General features: G+C 59.3%; 1 protein-coding gene across 1 annotated transcript in view; it reads right to left on the bottom strand.

Moving 5' to 3' along the window:
* CAD (carbamoyl-phosphate synthetase 2, aspartate transcarbamylase, and dihydroorotase) overlaps positions 1 to 862 on the bottom strand; it is a 21,953-nt gene extending 21,091 nt beyond the window's left edge. Inside the window, 2 exon segments of the mRNA XM_010840694.1 lie at positions 235 to 374; positions 593 to 862. Of these exon segments, the coding sequence (XP_010838996.1) occupies positions 235 to 374; positions 593 to 674 (222 nt within the window). The 5' untranslated portion in view covers positions 675 to 862.
* Positions 863 to 870: the final 8 nt, after the last annotated feature.

The raw sequence follows: 870 nt of genomic DNA, 5'->3' as shown, positions 1-870 counted from the left end.
ACACTCTTAAAGCTTAACTCTGATCACAAAAATCTTATCCGAGCTCAGATTCTTTGGCTTGATCCAGCACTTTGTGCCTCTCAAGGCACCTAACAAGCAGCGCACAGGGCCTGTCTATCACTTCAGTGTGTATCAGCTTTCTCTAGAATGACTAGCGGAATGGCTGTGTCTTCACTAACAGTTAATAGCTACTGATTCGAAAAGGAATGTAGAACAAGCATTGGTGTTGGCTACCTTGCTGAGCCCGAACTCATCCACTTCATCCGGGGGGATTCCGTAGTTACCGATCAGAGGGTATGTCAGCACTAAGATCTGTGCTTTGTAGGAAGGGTCAGTCAGGGCCTCGGGGTAGCCGACCATACCGGTTTGAAACACTGCAAGAAAGAGGCAGAGCTCGGGCTTAGGCAGGGCATCCTTCGGAGCACTGCGAATGCCCCTGGGCCGTAGGGATACGGAGAAGGGGCCGGGCTGGGGAATGGCGGGGGAGGGGGGTGTGCAGGCGGGAAAATGGCGGGGTCTGAGCAGAGCAGGCTGGGCAGAGAGGGGCATCAGAGAGACAGATGAGGTCGGCAGCCAGCCCGGACTTGCTTACCCACTTCCCCGGCAGTCGACACAGCGGCCCCAAAGGGCTGGCCCCGCAGGACCGACCCGTCCTCCAACACCAGGGCGGCCATGGGAACGGAGCTCAGAGGCGGGGGTGATCACAGAGAACAGGGAAAGCGCAGCAAGCCCCGGTCGATGCTAGAACCACCAGATGACTGCGCGCCCGGAGTCGGTCCACGTGGCTCGCCGCGCGGCTGTCTAGAGCCCAGCGCGTTGTAAACCGCGCAGGAGCCCAGGCGCTCTGGGCGGCGGCAGACTGCGGCGGGG

Source organism: Bison bison, unplaced genomic scaffold (genome assembly GCF_000754665.1).
Source record: "Bison bison bison isolate TAMUID 2011002044 unplaced genomic scaffold, Bison_UMD1.0 scf7180017864145, whole genome shotgun sequence".
In the NCBI taxonomy this organism is placed as follows: Eukaryota; Metazoa; Chordata; class Mammalia; order Artiodactyla; family Bovidae; genus Bison; species Bison bison.
Note: the sequence above shows the minus strand (reverse complement) of the source record. Positions and strands in the feature narration are given on the sequence as shown.